General features: G+C 53.2%; 1 protein-coding gene across 1 annotated transcript; it reads left to right on the top strand.

Annotated features, from left to right (window-relative positions):
* The first annotated feature begins 5,868 nt into the window (after positions 1 to 5,868).
* CA7 (carbonic anhydrase 7) lies at positions 5,869 to 14,220 on the top strand. Its single transcript, XM_008139882.3, has 7 exons — positions 5,869 to 5,908; positions 8,438 to 8,635; positions 11,753 to 11,871; positions 12,655 to 12,750; positions 12,857 to 12,919; positions 13,443 to 13,598; positions 14,098 to 14,220. Exons 1-7 carry the CDS (start codon positions 5,869 to 5,871, stop codon positions 14,218 to 14,220), a joined length of 795 nt encoding a protein of 264 aa, XP_008138104.1.
* The last annotated feature ends 293 nt before the right edge of the window (positions 14,221 to 14,513 follow it).

Here is a 14,513-nt window from a genome sequence, read left to right as displayed (position 1 = left end):
ATGCCTGGGTTGAGGGCTTGATTTCCAGTGGGGGTTGTGCGGGAGGCTGCTGATCAATGATGTCTCTATCTCTCCCCCTCTCCCTTCTCCTCTGAAATCAATAAAAATATGTTTTTTAAATGTATGATTTTGAAAAGATCTGTATTTGCGGTATCTGTAAAAAATAAAAACAAATCTCTCAATGTGTTCGTCTCCTAGGACTGTTGTAACAAACTGGATGGCTGAAAAACACAGAAATTCATTGTCTCAAAGTTCTGAAAGCTAGAAGCCTGAAATGAAGGCACGGGCTCCCACTGAAGCCTGAAGGAAAGAATCCTTCCTTGCCTCCCAGCTTCTGGCGGTTTGCTGGTAATCCCTGGTTTACACCTGCAGCACTTCAATCGCTGCCTCCATTGTCACATGGCATTCTCCCCTCATGTTTCTATTTGCCCTTCTTTTCTTATAAGGACACCAATCACATCGGATCAGGGCTCATCCTAATGACCTCATCTAAACTTGAATACATCTCCAAAAACCCTATTTCTAAATAAGATCACATTCTCAAGTACTGGGGGGTTAGGACTTCAACAACTTTTGAAGGATACAATTCAACCCATAATGGCAAAGCACCTGTGCTGGAGCTGTGGGGATTGATCTGATACAAACGCTGCCATCTGGGAACTCAAGGCCCATGAATGAGTCTTTGTTGTTGTGGAGGACGAAGAATCAGGTATCGGAACAGGAAACCGTGGCTGCATTCATTTAAACTGGTTTTCAAAGTGTGGTCCAGGACCAGCAACATCAACATCACCTGGGAACTTGTTACAAATGCAAATCCTCAAGCCCCATCCCAGACCCGCTGAATCAGAAACTCTGGGATGAAGTCAGGAAATTGTTTTAACAAGCCCTCCAGGTGATTCTGATGCACTCACAAGTTTGAGAACCTCTGATCTAGGCCAATCTCCCATTGAACAGATGGGAAAACTGAGCCCCTACCAGTGGTCGGCAAACTCATTAGTCAACAGAGCCAAATATCAACAGTACAACGATTGAAAATTCTTTTGAGAGCCAAATTTTTTAAACTTAAAAACTTCTTCTAACGCCACTTCTTCAAAATAGACTCGCCCAAGCCGTGGTATTTTGTGGAAGAGCCACACTCAAGGGGCCAAAGAGCCGCATGTGACTCGCGAGCCGCAGTTTGCCGACCACGGTTAGGGCCTAACCACATTTCTGAGCACTTACATGCCAGGCAGGCCCTTGATGTGCATCACCTCATTTTGTGCCCATTTGTGCTTATCCAATGAACAGACACTATTGCTCATCCCAGTTCAGACAAGAGAACAGAAGCTTGGAAGGTGAGTAAAATTCCAAAGTCTCACAGCCATTAAGAGGTGGTATAGAGATTAGAAATAATCACCCCAACTGATCTGGCCAGACCCAGCTCAGGTCTATTTTGTTACCCATCATTGTTGGTCCCAGCCAGTGGAGACTGGATTATTGAGCTCCCAGGAAGTTTGGAGCTAGCTCTGCCCTAGAAGAATTTATAACGTATGGGAAAACAGCCAGGAAGAATCAGTCACAACCCAGGGCACTCTCCCAGGCCTCCGCCACTAACCTTCCCTGCCTGCCCTTTGCCCATCCTAGCCCTTCTCACCCTGGTTCTTATTGGCCAATCATTTACCTCTCTTTCCCACCCCTCCCGAAACAGCTATGGGTCTATAATGTTCACAGTTGTATCACCCATGCCTGGCCCAATACTTGGCATCTAATAAGTCTTCAACAAATGCTTACTAAATGAAATAATGCATTTCTAAAACTACTATATATTTTTTAAATGCCTTACTGGCAATGTATATATCATTTGGTATGGTAACTCCACTTCTAGCAGCTTATCCCAAGGAGGCATCAGACACATACAAAGATGTATAAATATGTTCACTGCAGTACTATTTATAGTAATGAAAACTGGAAATAACTCATATACTAAACTATTGTGCAGTTGTTAAGTGTCAAGTTCTCCAAGGCTGACCAAACGGGAAAATGCTAACTATAGGGCATTAGGTGTGTGTGTAGCGGGGGCGAGGGGGGCTGATCACAAAGCTATACATGTGAACACATGTGATTCTGATTGTTTTTATAAGTATGACTAATATGTATCAAAAAAGGTGGGCAGGGTGGTCACTAAAATATTAACAGTGCTGATTCTTTAGTCACATGATCAGTTGTTTAAATTTTCTTCTATATACTTTTCCGATTCTTCCAAATTTTCTGCAATGAATAGTTGCCACTACTATAATTGGCAAAGGAATGTTTGGGGTTTTAAATGTGCCCAACAAGGTAAGGAAAGGGGGAAGAACAGAGGTCCTAGGGTCTCAGGGGTGCATCCTTGGTGCCAGGAATCACCTTACCTGACTATACTATTAGCCTTCTAGACTCTCTATTCCCATCTTACAGATGAGAAAACAGACTCAGAGAGGTGAAGCAACTTGCCCCAGGTCACACAGCCAGTGATGCTGGAAGCCAAGCCCAGATCTGTCTGAGTCCACAGCCCAGGATCATTATATCCCACTGCTTGCACACATCCCCACACATGCTTGGAGGGGAAATGTTTTTTAAAAACACAAGAAACGATAATTCTGATCTTAGAATCTCTAGGCCATAGGGCTTCTAGCCTGCCTGTTGGTCCTGTGCATAATATAATATGAAGAGCAGGCATGATTCTGCCTGTTGGTGCAGCGTTGGACATCTGTTTTCTCAACCAATGCTCACAGGAATACCCATAAAGTGGACAAGGTAGGGATGAGCCTCTTATCAGCTATAGAGCAAAAGCACTGTACCTTCAAGAAGGAAAGTGAGATCAGGTCAAAGTTGCTTGATGAATGAGGTGTGGCTATGCAAGCTGCTCCTGCCCTCCTCCCCAGCCCTTCAGCATAGCCCTCACATTTCCTCCAGAAACAGCAAAATCCAGGATCCACTGACACCAATGAGACCAGAGAGTAAACTCCAGAGCAGTGAAATCAATTCAGCTTTAATGACAGCACGTAATTGAGACAGGAGGCGCCTGAATGAGGGCGCAGGCTTTACCAAGTTGACCTGAATGGCTGCCGGGACAACTGGGGCTTCATCTGAGACAGGCAGACTCCATCGGCTCCTCTCATCTTCCTGAGTTCCCAGCACTCCAGCACTGGGAGGAAATTTTTGAAGTCAGGCTGCAGGAAGGAAAGAATTGGATCAACTTTTATTTGGTTGTTAAAGAGGTAATACAGTTGACTCTTGAACAATACGTGGGTTAGTGACACCAATCCACACCCATGCAGTCGAAATTCCACGTACCACTTTTGACTCCCCTAAAACTTAACTCTTAATAGCCTACTGTTGGCCGGAAGCTTTACTGACAACGCAGTCTGTTAGCACATGGTTTGTATGTTATATGTGTCATATGCTGTATTCTCACAATCAACTAAGCTAGAAAAAAGAAAATGTTACTAAGAAAATCATAAGAAAGAGAAAATACATTTAGAGTACTGAATGTGTTTATTGAAAAAAAAAATCCATGTACAAGTGGACCTGTGCAGTTCAAACCCATGCTGTTCAAGAGTCAACTGTACACATTTTAATTCTTTCGAAAGGAGTAGGCAGTACAGAGTGTCCCTCCCACCCCTATTCCTCACCCTCCCCCGCCCTTCTGGTCTCCCTGTCTCCTCCTTGGAGGCAAATTTCTCCCTAGTTTCTCTTAACTCCTTCCAGAGTCATGCATATATATGCAAAGCATATGTACACAAATGACAACCAAATTTAAAATCCACTTCTTCCCCCTCCCCGTGATTTTAGACATATTGAATAAGGGACTCAGCAGCCTTGGGTTTTCATCCTTGCTTTGTCACTCACGGTACACCATAATTAAACTTCTCTGAGCCTTGCTTTTCTCATCTGTAAAATGGGGTGAAATCCCCCCAGGATTGCTGTGTAGATGAAACTGGATGCAAAACTATACAAAAAATTCCAAATTATTTTTAATGCTATAAATAAATATGGAAAAGGCCTGGCTCACTGTGAGGGGGAAGTGGGTCAATGAAGTAAGACACATTTGCGCCCATCCCCAGGTCCTGAGGGTGTTACAACTCCCCCAGGAGAAGGCAGGCTCCTCTGTGAGCTGAACAGAGGCTGCAGGTCGCTTGGAAGCAGCCTTCCTCTTCTTGGTCTGAAGATGACATTTCCGGCTTGGAGACCTGGGGCCTTGGCAATGTTGCATTCTCTGTCGTTTGCTGGTCTTGGGGCCACTCCTTGCATCTCTATCTTGAGTCGCCCGTCCTCACCCGAGGGTCAAATTTATATTAAGGGCCCCTTCCTGTTCCTGGGTCAGAGAAGGATATCTAGGCAAGGCTGAGAAATCACTGACTTACCTGGAAAGCTATCAATTAATCTCCACAGCTCTTCCTGGGGAACTGGGGTTCAGGGCCGAGGAGAGGGAAACTGATTAAGACAGCCATGGAGAAGTAGGGGAGTCAGACAGACAGAATGGCAGAATCCTTCACAAGGTCAGCCAAGAGCAGGGCCTGAAAAAGTCTCCTCTGGTCAAGGTCAGAGCAGCAGACACTTATGGCCCTTTAACTCCTGTTGGGGGCAGGCACCTTGGTGGGATCCTTTCCGTCCTTCCATCCACCCAGCTGCTCGGCTTGCCTGCTAAGACTTAGCCAGACACTAGCCCTAGTCTTGGCACAAGGCACATCCTAAGATGAATTAGGGTGGGCCAGGCTGGAACCAGCGGGTGGAAGACAAAGGAAGCACCAGGTGGAGGACATAGCAAGGCCCAGACCTAGAGGATGGGAAAACGTTGGGCCAGGACCGGCGGTGAGGTTGAAGGCAGGGTGAGGGGCCTGAGCTCCCTGCACGTGTGCCGACAGTCATGGGAGGCGAGAAAAGGAGGGACAAACAGAGGGCTGCACAGGGACAGGCGGAGAGTCCTGGACAGAACGGAGAAGCAACGGAGAGAATGAGAGGGTGGGAGGCAAGGTCTGGAACTTGGATCCAAGGGTAAGCCAGCTGGCGTCTATGGATCTGTCTGTCTTCATGCCACTAGTTAGTGCCAAAACTCCCCACTTGCCTTAGGGCTCTGGCTTTTCCTGGGCTAGGGGTTTGGACAGCCCTTGGCCTCCCCCAAGGCTCCGAGACCCCTGCACCCACAGGACCCACTTGCCGCCTTCCCCAGGGGGGTGGTAAAGAGCACAGTACCTGGAATGACACAACCTGGGAGCGAATCACTCACTAGCTGGTTAGTGACACAGGGCAAGTCACTGCACCTCTTAGGCCTCAGTCCCCTACTCTCAAAGCGGCCTAATGGAAGGACCATCCAATGTTCCAGGGAAGCTGAGAGGTTCAGAGAACAGGATAGACCCAAAAGCTTGGCCCAGAACCTGCCCAAGGGTCTGGCAAACAGGGGAAGCTCCAGTTCTGGACCTGATGCCCAGTGCAATTCGCAATTTAAAGGGGACTCTCCAAACACGGAGGACTCGGGGCCCAGGGCGCAGGTCCTTGGCGGTGGGGTTTACTGCTCAGGGACAAGCCTGGGCGGTTTCTGGTCCCAGAGCCTGCACACGTGCTGGGGAGGAGGAGGGAGAGTCATCAGGTCAGGACTGGAGAGGTTTACGCCCCCCTAGCCCCGCACCTCGACTGGGGGCTCAACCAGCTTGCGGACGGGGCGGTGCAGGGCCGGCCTCTCTCGCCCTGAGTGGGGTGGGGGTGAGGGGGCGGGGCGGGTCTCCCGGGAACTGCTCCGCCTGCCACCGCTTTAAGAGGCTGCTCCGCAGCCGCTAGCGGGGCGGGAGCCGCAGCCTGAGCCAGCGGAACTGAGTCCAACCGGCAGGTGCACGACTGCGGGACGGCGGCGGCATGACCGGCCACCACGGCTGGGGCTACGGCCAGAAGGACGGTAGGCGCAGACCCTGGCTGGCCCGGATCCGCGGCGACTCGCCCCCTGACCCTCGCGCCCGGCCGGGCTTCCCGGACCCGCAAAGCCCGCACCCTTCAGGCCAGACCGGGACCCCCATCCCATCCAGCCCCCAGAGCCCGGCCCACCTGCCCAGCCCGAGCCGAGGCTCCCCTGCGCCTGGCGCAAAGTCCGCGCTGCGCCCCAGCCGCACGGCCGCCAGCTGCGCGGTGCCGCCTCCTCCGCGCAGCCCCCGACCGCCGCACTCACTCCGACCCGGGCCGCGATCCACACTCAGTCTCCCCTCGCGGGCCCTGGGGATGGAGGTGACCCAGAGCGGCGGGGAGAGGGAGGTCGATCGGGGGCGGAGCGCTGTGCGTGGGTGCGGGATGCGGGATGCGGAGTGCGCAGGAATCTGCCGGAGTCCGGCTCCGCAAGGGCAAGGGCGAAGTGTCCCCTGGAGAGTTTCCCCGAGGGATGTTCGGCGCTTACCTGTTGGCAGGTACAGGAGGGGATGGATCATTGGGGTGCCCACGTATGTGTGTGGGTATCTCCATGGAGCAGGGTGTCTGAACACGTCCCGGCGTGAGGCGTGGCCCACACCATCCTCCTGGTCTGACCTGGAAAATAGCTCCTCGATTCTGCCTCAGTTTCCGTAGGATGCAGAGGAAGGGAGCAGAGGCAGACCGCTTGAGTGTGGGCCTGCGGCAGGTCAGTTCCTTTCTGGGCTGTTTCTTACCAGGCTGAGATGGAGTGGGGGGTAAGGGTGTCCCCCTTTCCCTGAGGTGAACCATGAGGACCCAAGATCCAGGCTGCCGGTAGACCCAGGCAGGGCAGGTGCGGGTGGGAGAAGGGCAAATTCAAGTGGGAAGAACACTCCCCACCCCCCAACCCCCACCCCTTCTCGGGAGAGAGGCAGTCGATGGGAGTTGAGGGTGGATGTCCTGGGCTACAGTCTGGGGCCAGAGGGAGTTAGGAGGTGCTGTGGTGTATCTGGCCCCCTCTGGGACCCCAAGGACACAGGAGCATCTTTTGGAGGGAGAACTCCAGATCTGGGCATGCAAAAGCTAGAAGGAGACATTCAGAAAAAGGCAACAGAGACCAGCAGAGATGGAGAGAGAGGCAGAAAAGGGACGAGTTGACAACCCATACTAGATCATCTCCCCCCCCCCCAGCACCTGCTCCAAGCCAGCTTCTGTGTGCTCCCCCAGAGTCAGAATTCCCTAACTCCAGCCTTCTTTCTAGTCCTGCCCACACGCTCTGAGCATCCAGTATCCTATAGGCCTGCCCCATGGCCGGCCGCCCTCAGACCGCTTGCTGCCCCTCACCCACCCAGACCCGGGCGATCCAGTGTAGGGGCACGGAGGGAGAAAAGGACAAAGGACAGAGGCGCCGGCAGGCGGCATACTCACGAGACTTCAAAAATAACCCAGGGAGTCTGGACCTCCATCTGAGTCATCCACTGGGGACACAGCTCTGTTGGCACCTGCTGCTATTTTCTCAGGAAAACGTAAGAAGCCAAAAGACAGGGAGAAGCACCAGCCGGCAACGCTCTAAAAATAGGCTGCATCTCAGGATGTTCCTCAGGGAGAAGCCTCTCGGCTACAGATGGAGCCTCTGGGAGGCAGGTGGTGGGTGCCTGTGGGTGTGCATGCAGGTGTGTGGGTGTGCACGCAGGTGTGTGTGTGTGTGTGTGTGTGTGTGTGTGTGTGTACCAGCATGTGTTTTGCTGTAGTCCCTTAGTGCAGATCTGGGTTTGCAACAGGCAGTCTCTGGGTAAGGGTGCATATGTGTGTTTCAAGTATAGTCAGCAGGGTATGTGTGTGTTTGTACACATGTGTGTTGCTGGGCCTCGCTGCTCAGGGCCCAGTGAGTTCCGGTCACTATGCACATGCGTACATATGTGAAGATCTCTATGGATCGGTAGGCACATGCCTGGGGAGGACCGCTGGGGGCAGTTCATGCATGTGCTGTGTTTATACCAGTGCCCAAGTGTATGTGTGCACATACCTGAGTGGCCTTCAGTCCTCTCATCGGAGAAATGAGGACCACCTTGGTTTCTACTTCACAAAGTGGCTGTAAGGAACAAATGCATGTCACACAGCCAAAGCCAGGATGATGGGAGCTTTTATTATTATTATCACAAACAACAACCTGAACATGTGCTCCCCAGAGTCAGAATTCCCTAACTCCAGCCAGCTACCTGGTGGGGTCAGGTCAGGAACTGCAGATGCCTGGGAGTGGGGGGAAGGGATCCCTCCGACTGGATGTTGGGAGGACTCACTGCCCAGAACCACCCCTAAGCCTATGGCTGGATTGTGCTCTCTTCCATGCATTACCTCTCTGGGCCTCCTATCAGCTCTGGGTGGTGAGTTTTAATGAGGTCATTTCAAAGACAAGGAAATGGAGGGTAAGTGGCAGAGCTGGGATTGGAGCTGCAGGCCACATAGCTCCAAAGCAGGGCCAAGGTCTGAAAGGATACCAGGGAGACATCTGGGCTGGCCTGAGTCCTTACCCTCTCCCAACCTGCAGGCCCCTCACAGTGGTACAAGCTGTATCCCATTGCCCAGGGAGACCGCCAATCACCAATCAATATCATCTCCAGACAGGCTGTGTATTCGCCCAGCCTGAAGCCACTGAAGCTTTCCTACGAGGGCTGCACATCCCTCAGCATTGCCAACAATGGCCACTCTGTCCAGGTGGACTTCAATGACAGCGATGATCGATCTGGTAAGTGGCCCCTCACAGACTCTGGCACCCCTCCACCTGGGCAACTAACCCTGTTTGGGGCAGGCACAGGAGGGGCAGCATGCGGTGGTGGGGGGAAAAGGCTCCACCTCTCACCAGCTGTGAAGCCGTGGCCTGAGCCTCAGTCTCCTTAGGCATAAAATGAGAGTAATAAGACCTTATTTTGCTCCCTAGGGTCATAGAGAGGAAAAATGAAAAACTGAAGCGATGTTTGTAGTGCTGGCACACAGCAGATGCTCAGAAGCTCAAGAAATGCTACTTCCCTTCCTTCTCTTCTCTTTAGTGCTTTAGGTCAGGTTTGTTTCCACTTCACTCCCTGCCCCATCACTGGAGGGCTGTGTGGCCTAAGGCTAAACCCTCCTCTGCGTGTGATCTGGCCAAGCCCAGCAGTGAGAAAGGAGCTAAAATGTTCTGTGCCAGGCCCCTTGCTAAGGTCACAGGCAGCTCTTTTATTCCTCTCAAGAACGTACCTCTAAGTTGGGCAAGTAGATGCCCTGGCCTGGTGGCTCGGTTGGAGCATCATCCTGTACACCAAAGGTTGTGGGCTTGATTCCCAGTCAGAGCACATACCTAGGTTGTGGGTCTGAAAACCCTGTGGAGACAGGCAGGTACAACAGACAGCTGATCGATGTTTCTCTCTCACATCGATCTCTCCTCCCCCCTTCCTTCTTCTCTTTCTCTAAAAAAAAATCAATAAAAATATATCTTCGAGTCAGGATTAAAAAAAAAAAAAAAAAAAAGGGCAAGTAAAGACTCAGTGAGCTGGGGAGGGCCCAAACCAGCCTGTCCAACTCCAAAGGCCTTCTTTCCAGCCCACATGCCACCTCAAGATCCCAACAATCCTGGGCCAGAGTGAGGCCAGCAGGAATTCGCGGCACTCTTTCCAAGGTCTCTTTGCCCTGGGAGTAAAGTTCAGGCTCTTTCATGATAAATTCCTAGGCAGAGGGCCTCAGAAGAGCTCCTCCGTGAAGGAATTGTGTCCTTCTGATCAGATTTAGGAGGGGTGGAGTGGGGCAAGGAGGAAACTTGCTAGAGTTTCTTGTGTAAGAAAGCAACACGAACTCTGCCTGCTCCCCTCCCCCCCCCCATGCACATAATAAAAGCACTCAAGGGAACTTGAGTTTCAAATAAAAAAATCAAAGGTCAGCCCGGCTGGCATGGCTCAGTGGTTGAGTATTGAGTCAGGAGGTCACATTTGATTCCCGGTCAGGGCACATGCCCGGGTTGCTGGCTCAATCCCCAGTGGGGAGCATGCAGGAGGCAGCCAATCAATCATTCTTTCTTTCTCATCATTGATGTTTCTATCTCTCTCTCCCTCTTCCTTCCTCTCTGAAATAATTTTTTTTTTTAATCGAAGAGGAGGGAAGTCAGATGGGACTGATTTTAGTTGCTTAGCTCTGAGTTCCCTGGTAGGCTAGGAAAAAAAGGAAAAGAGGATCAGTTATAGTTCTTGCTGCAGAAGGAAGCAAATCCAGCAGATCCTCAGAAGAGAGACATAGCATTTCCTGGTACTAAATTGTAAGACGAGCCTCTCACCCAGAGCTTTGGAGAGGGACATGGGGCCCTTGATAACCAACCCTAGATTAGGTTTATGAAGGAGCAATTTCCATATGGCTGCACCTCCTAAACGGAGGGCACTGAGGGTTCAATTCAGGGGCAGACCCCTGAACCACTGACACGGGAGCTCACTTTCAAGCCCACTGGGGTTCCCTCCCCTACCAGAATACCCAGGCCTGAGAGGGCAGGGAGCCAGTGAAAAGAAGGTAGGTTTGGGGGAGAGATGATTGGAGCTGTGCCACTCCATAGCTGTGTGACCCTGGACAGAATACCTACTTTTCTGAGCCTTAGTCTCACATTTGTCCAATGGGGTTAACCATGTGTCCCCTTCAAGGTCTCTGTGGGGGTTGACCCCTATGGAGTTGAGAATACAGTAAGTGCACAGTGAATGGCAGTGTGTTTTATGGTCAGGAAGAGGCCAAGGGAGCCAAGTTCAAGGGGTTAGGGAAGGAGTTCATTCTCTGAGAGACCACACTTGGGTCCCAGGTAGGGCATGCTCAGAGGAGGGGGTCCCCGAAGGCCATGTCAGGGAGCTCAGCCTGAAGGCCCTGCTTCTCAGATAAGGCAGGACAGACAGCAAGGATTGTCCTCTCTCCTCCTCCTCCTCCTCCTCCTCCTCCTCCTCCTCCTCCTCCTCCTCCTCAAAGGGCCCACAGAGGGCAAGGCCCTGGCCTGGTCACCATCCTGAGAGGTCTAGTGGAACTCTGAGCCCAGGGCAGTCACCTGATCCAGGGGCTCACATTCAGGCCTGGCAGGAGCTCCCTCCACTGCCAGATCCCTTTCAGCTAGAAATTCAATAAGTCTCAGGAGGCCTTAGGCGTGGCCCCAGCTCACCAGATATCAGGGTGGGGAAGTCATAAAACCAGCAGAAATGGGACCCACCAAAGAGGCCAAGGGGGTACCTGGGCCCAGCCACCAGAGTGGGGACCCTCAGGAGCTGGCCTCTGGACAACAGTAGGTCCTGAGGAGGCAGCATGGCCTGGTGATTAGGGGCTTGGGCTCTGAACTTACAGAGGATATGCAGGCTTATCTCCTAGTCAGTGCCTTGCTGTGTGACCCTGGGCAAATGCTTTGCCCTCTCTGTGCCTTGGTTTCCACCTTTACAAAAGAGAGATAATAGGTTCTAGCCCTTATGAACTACTATGAGGACTAAGCAAAATAATCCTTCTGACCCAACCCTTGGTCAGCGCTCCAGACATGGGGGGCATATTGTTAGTGATCATTTCGGCGGGGGTGGGGGGCGGTGGTTAGAGGCAAGGTTCCAGCTTCCATGTAAAATTGGGCAGGATGGGGAGAATGGAGAGATGTATTCTGTCCGTGCCACACTCTCTGCCACCTGCAGGCTGCCGGGACTTCTGCCCTGGCCCAGCTAAGGGCCCAGGGAACAGAGTGGAGACTGACCCAAGACCAATTAGCCCAACCAGTTTTCCAAATGAAAAATGTATCTCCCTCTTGGGCACTTCCCTGATCCTGGCACTGGCGCCTGCCGGTTGTTGTGGACTCTCTCACACGGATTGCCACACGCCCCACTTCTACCCGCAGTGGTGACTGGGGGCCCCCTGGATGGGCCCTACCGGCTCAAGCAGTTCCATTTCCACTGGGGCAAGATGCACAATGTGGGCTCAGAGCACATGGTGGACGGCAAGTCATTCCCCTGCGAGGTAAGGACCCTCCTCAGTGGGAGTCCCTTTGGGGAAGGAGTGGGGGACTGGAGAGTCGGGGGGTTGGCAGGGGCCTGGTATGGAGTTCTGGAGAGACTGAGGAGGAGAACCCAGTGTCTTTGGGAGGAACGCCCTCCACCGGCCCCCAGCACAGGGCCTTCTACCCCAACTCTGCCCACTGCTGCCCTGGTCTGTGTGCCCAGAAGGAATTTTCTCAAGGACAAATCCAGTCCCGCCACACCCTTGCTAATAAGCCTTCAAGGACTGCGTTTAGCATTCAAGGCCCTGCATGAACTGGCCTTGCAGAGCCTCCTCTTCCCCTGACCTGTCCCCACGCTGCACTGCAGGTGATGAGGCCCAGCCCACACCTGGCTCTTGCATACCCACACCTCCAGGTGTTCTTCCTGGAATACCTTTCCCCCAAGGTTCCGCCTGATCACCCCCTAATTATTCTTTGGACTCAGTGCAAGTGCCTCTTCCTCAGGGAGTGTCACTGGATGGTCATTATCTATTTTATAGTTAGTTCATGGAGGGCAGGGCCTGAGCCAGGTTCCCTGGGGCTCAGGAAAGGGGTGGGCCCAGAGCAGGGTGGAGGCTTCGTGTGCCCTTTGGGGGCTCCCCAGGGCCACATGGGATGCTAGCTGGGCCCCAGAGGTTGGGCGGCCTGTCCTTCCTTCAGAGGGGCCAGGAGTCTGATGGGAGTGAGGGAAGCCTTGCTTTGCTCTGAGCTCCCGGGGCCCATGGAGTGCTGAGCTCTGGCCTGGCCTGTTGTTAACCCTCTAGCTGCACCTGGTTCATTGGAACGCCAAGAAGTACAGCACCTTTGGGGAGGCGGCCTCAGCACCCGACGGCCTGGCTGTGGTCGGTGTCTTCTTGGAGGTGAGGGGGGTTTCCCCAGGGCCAGGCGGGGGGCATGAAAGGCCTGGAATTGCCCCTAGTTCCAGAACCCAGTGGTACCGGGCTCACACTACCCTCTCCCTGACAGATCGGGGCTGAACACCCTTATATGAACCGTCTGACAGACGCACTCTACATGGTTCGGTTTAAGGTGAGACCAGGGGTCCATGCCTCTGACCCAGAGCAGCCTGGGAGGGGAAGGGAAGAGGCTACATCACGGAGCAGACCCATCCACTCTTCCATTCTGGTAGTAAACTCTCGGTGAGATGAAGGGGGCAGGTCAGCTCCTGCAGTATCCTGCACCTGACTCCTCTTCACCAGGGTCAGGGGCCCCATGGAGTGCCCAGCGTGCCATCTTGGTGGGTAAAGGATTGATAAGATACTTGTCACATTCGTTAATGGTTGTCCCGCAGGCAGTGCCACTAAGGGCCGCTAAAGGCAAGGGACAAGAAATGTGGCCAAAGAGCTCCTGCAGCTTTTACATACGAGCAAATGGGTGGGCAGGGCCTGGCCCCGGCTGGGAGATGGTTCTGGGATCACAGGCATTTGCCCACTATTTGCATCCATGAGCCAAGGAGAAGCCTAGATCCCCCTGACAGAAACAGGTAGGGGGGCTGCGGGTCTGGTCCTAGTGGGAGGTCCATGCTGATTTCTGGGTTCCCTACCCTGTGCAGGGCACCAAGGCCCAGTTCACCTGCTTCCAGCCCAACTGCCTCCTGCCTGCCAGCCGGCACTACTGGACCTACCCCGGCTCCTTGACCACCCCCCCGCTGAGTGAGAGCGTCACCTGGATTGTGCTCCGAGAGCCCATCAGCATCTCTGAAAGGCAGGTCAGTCCTCCAGGTGGAGGGATGTGGCCTCCGGGGTCCACCCCAGCAGTATGACTCTCCCAACCAGCAACCCACAGCCTGTGGGCCCACCATGGAGACTCCCATCTTTTGCTAATAAACGTTTAGATTCTTAGATGGGAGTTAGCTTGATGGATGGTCATTAGGACGTAGACACAGGCTGGGAGGGGAGATCCCTGGATCCTGGGGGTCACGCCTACTGTGTTAGAATCTTAAATGTTGCATTTGCTGATCAGTGTTAACTAGATGGGATTGGAACTGGAAGCAGGTGAAGCAGGGTCAGAGGCCCCTGAGTGAATAAATAAATGAGATTGGGGTCCCAAAGAGAGAATGAGTGGGGAGAATTGGGGACAAACCCTAAGGGGAAGAGGAGGGCGGAGAGGCAGAGCTGCCTGGGCCAAGTATGCCAGATGATGTGTCTGGGATCAGAGGGGATCACAGCACCCCATTCCGCCCTGAGTTTCTCTTCTGCCTTCTCAAGATGGAGAAGTTTCGGGGCCTGCATTTCACCTCAGTGGACGATGAGAGGATCCACATGGTGAACAACTTCCGGCCACCGCAGCCGCTGATGGGCCGTTTGGTCAAGGCCTCCTTCCGGGCCTGAGCTGCCCGGCTGCCCGGCTGGCCAGTAGGACACCATCTTCCCAAGGGCTTCCATGTCAGCAGACACCAAACCATCTAAGGCTCCCTGCCTGGGGGTGCTGTGGACCCCCCTCTTCAGCTGGCTTGCTCCTTGGCCACCCTCCAGGCTTCTTGATGGGACCCCCAAGTCAGGAGACACTCTTCAGCTGCCCTGGGGACAGGAAGGACAAGAGCCGAGCATGTTCCAAGCCTGGAGCTGCCTCTGCTCCCCAAGATCCAAAGGTCCCTGGGAACCTCCTCTTGTCTTCTTCCCAC

Source organism: Eptesicus fuscus, chromosome 21, assembly GCF_027574615.1.
Source record: "Eptesicus fuscus isolate TK198812 chromosome 21, DD_ASM_mEF_20220401, whole genome shotgun sequence".
Classification (NCBI taxonomy): domain Eukaryota; kingdom Metazoa; phylum Chordata; class Mammalia; order Chiroptera; family Vespertilionidae; genus Eptesicus; species Eptesicus fuscus.
Note: the sequence above shows the minus strand (reverse complement) of the source record. Positions and strands in the feature narration are given on the sequence as shown.

What these genes read in the sequence shown, in the direction of transcription:
- CA7 (XM_008139882.3), top strand. Translation starts at nt 5,869, where the DNA reads ATGACCGGCCACCACGGCTGGGGCTACGGCCAGAAGGACG. An exon ending in GGGCTACGGCCAGAAGGACG is followed by an intron (nt 5,909 to 8,437) that starts GTAGGCGCAGAC and finishes CCCAACCTGCAG; the next exon opens with GCCCCTCACAGTGGTACAAG. An exon ending in GCAAGTCATTCCCCTGCGAG is followed by an intron (nt 11,872 to 12,654) that starts GTAAGGACCCTC and finishes TTAACCCTCTAG; the next exon opens with CTGCACCTGGTTCATTGGAA.